At 60.7% G+C, this 1,858-nt stretch overlaps 1 protein-coding gene across 1 annotated transcript; it reads right to left on the reverse strand.

The window, feature by feature from the left end:
* Nucleotides 1–667: 667 nt before the first annotated feature.
* Nucleotides 668–1,614, reverse strand: LOC123130960 (uncharacterized). The gene has a single exon (XM_044550746.1). The coding sequence runs from the start codon at nt 1,487–1,489 to the stop codon at nt 872–874; it is 618 nt and encodes a 205-aa protein (XP_044406681.1). The 5' UTR covers nt 1,490–1,614; the 3' UTR covers nt 668–871.
* Nucleotides 1,615–1,858: the final 244 nt, after the last annotated feature.

Raw genomic sequence — 1,858 nt, forward strand, 5'->3', positions numbered from 1 at the left:
CACCCACACCAGATCCACAATGTGGCCATGCCAAGCTACCCTTCGTAGGCACAACACAACCATTGGACCTCCTAGATCTTCTGTGCCATTGTTGAAGCCCATGGCTCTGCCGTAACCAAATATGAAGGTGGAAACTCACACAGGTGTGTTGGGAGAGAGAGGGAGACAAGGAGAAGAGAGAGAGGGTGGGGGGGGGGAGTAAGAGAAGAGAGAGACAACCGTCGCCCGCACCGTGATCCATCGATGACCACACGCTTCGTCGCACCTCCACGCCACCACAACTATGTGACACCACATCTCCCCGCCTTCGAGCCGCCATACCCCCAAACCAGCAGCATGAACAACACCCCCGACGTACCTCCTTGGGAAGTGAATCCCGCCGAGGCCGGTGGTGAGAGGATGCAATGCAATGTGGTGTGGCTTATTGTGCTAGGAGTTGACCGTCTGAGTCACCCCGAGTGTCGCCTAAGAGGAGCTACAACAAACATTGTTGGCACGTCCCCCGCCACCACTTCTCTTCTATCTTGATGCACGATCCTAATGCTCAATAAATTAAGTGGTATTTCACCGTTTGATCCCGTGTTCACCTGATCTTCATCACACCATGAATTCCATGTAAGGTTGGCAATTGGGTTATATTCTTGAGAAAACATGCTAACATGTAGTGTCAAGAAAAAGATCGGAGCAATTTCATACTTCATTCATGGGCTGATTTTTTTATCAACAATTCTGTAAAAACAACTATGCTGGAATTTGGAGGCATATTGACCACTATTAGTACACATGGCTACAAAAAAAAAATCACCTAGGCGATCCCGATGCACCATCAAAGGCAAGCAGCTAAAAAAAGTTCCACCTTTGGCGATCGATCTCAATGAACCATCCTCAGCAAGGGCATCTGGTGCAGCGGGCTGCTACCGATGGCGTACTGGTACTTAACCACGTCCTCGAAGCATCCAGCTGCGGGCATCGTCGCCGGTGCCGCAGCCGCCTGCTCGTCATCGACTACGTCTCTCTGCACCGCCATAGCTTCGTCGGCCCGATCAGCGTCGCCTTCGCGGGCGCAGCCGGGTGCCGGGAGCGGATGGCTGGGGCAGTCGTCCTCGCGCTCGACGAGGCGCATGAGGAGGCGGCCGCCGCGCACGCGGCGCGCTCGGACGTAGTAGTCCGGCCGCATGACGCGCACCTTGCTGATGACGAGCCTCCTGTCCTCGGTGCGCGCCCGGCGCAGACCGCTACGGCCCGCCAGCGACGGGATCGGCGGCGGCAGGCGGCGCCGTCCGGGCTCCCGCCGGCCGTACGAGACCCAGCAGCCCTCGTCCTCCTCGTCGACGCCCTCCTCCGGATCGGCCTCGCCGCGCGTCGGCGGCGACGCGGGGATCATCGTCCGCGTCACGACGCCCGCGGCGACGGGGTCGGGGGCGAGCAGCGAGCGGAGGCCGGCGAGGGGGGCGAACTTGTCGGCGGAGCGGGAGACGGACAGCAGCATCGGATAGGGATGGGATCGGAGGGGCGGCGGCGGTGCCGTGGCGGTGGCCGGTCGCGGCGCACGAGAGGCGGTGGGGCGAGCGGCGGGTGGGATGGGATGGGATGGGATCGGTGGAGCGCGCCCGCGCGTGGGCTATCGGTTGCGATCGGGGAGGGGAGGGTTGACGGGGCTTTTATACGTGGACGTTTGCTCGCCCTCCGGGAAGGCGGGAAGTGGGAGCGGATCGGGCACGGGAACCCCGTGACGATCGACTCGATCCATCGATCCATCGGCTTGTGGGTCGATCGCTTTCTTGGCCGGCCAATCAATAGGCCTCCCGCCCTAGTTCACTGGCTTCCCAGACCGATGAATGGCGCCCCGCATGCATGC

Source organism: Triticum aestivum, chromosome 6A (assembly GCF_018294505.1).
Source record: "Triticum aestivum cultivar Chinese Spring chromosome 6A, IWGSC CS RefSeq v2.1, whole genome shotgun sequence".
Classification (NCBI taxonomy): Eukaryota; Viridiplantae; Streptophyta; class Magnoliopsida; order Poales; family Poaceae; genus Triticum; species Triticum aestivum.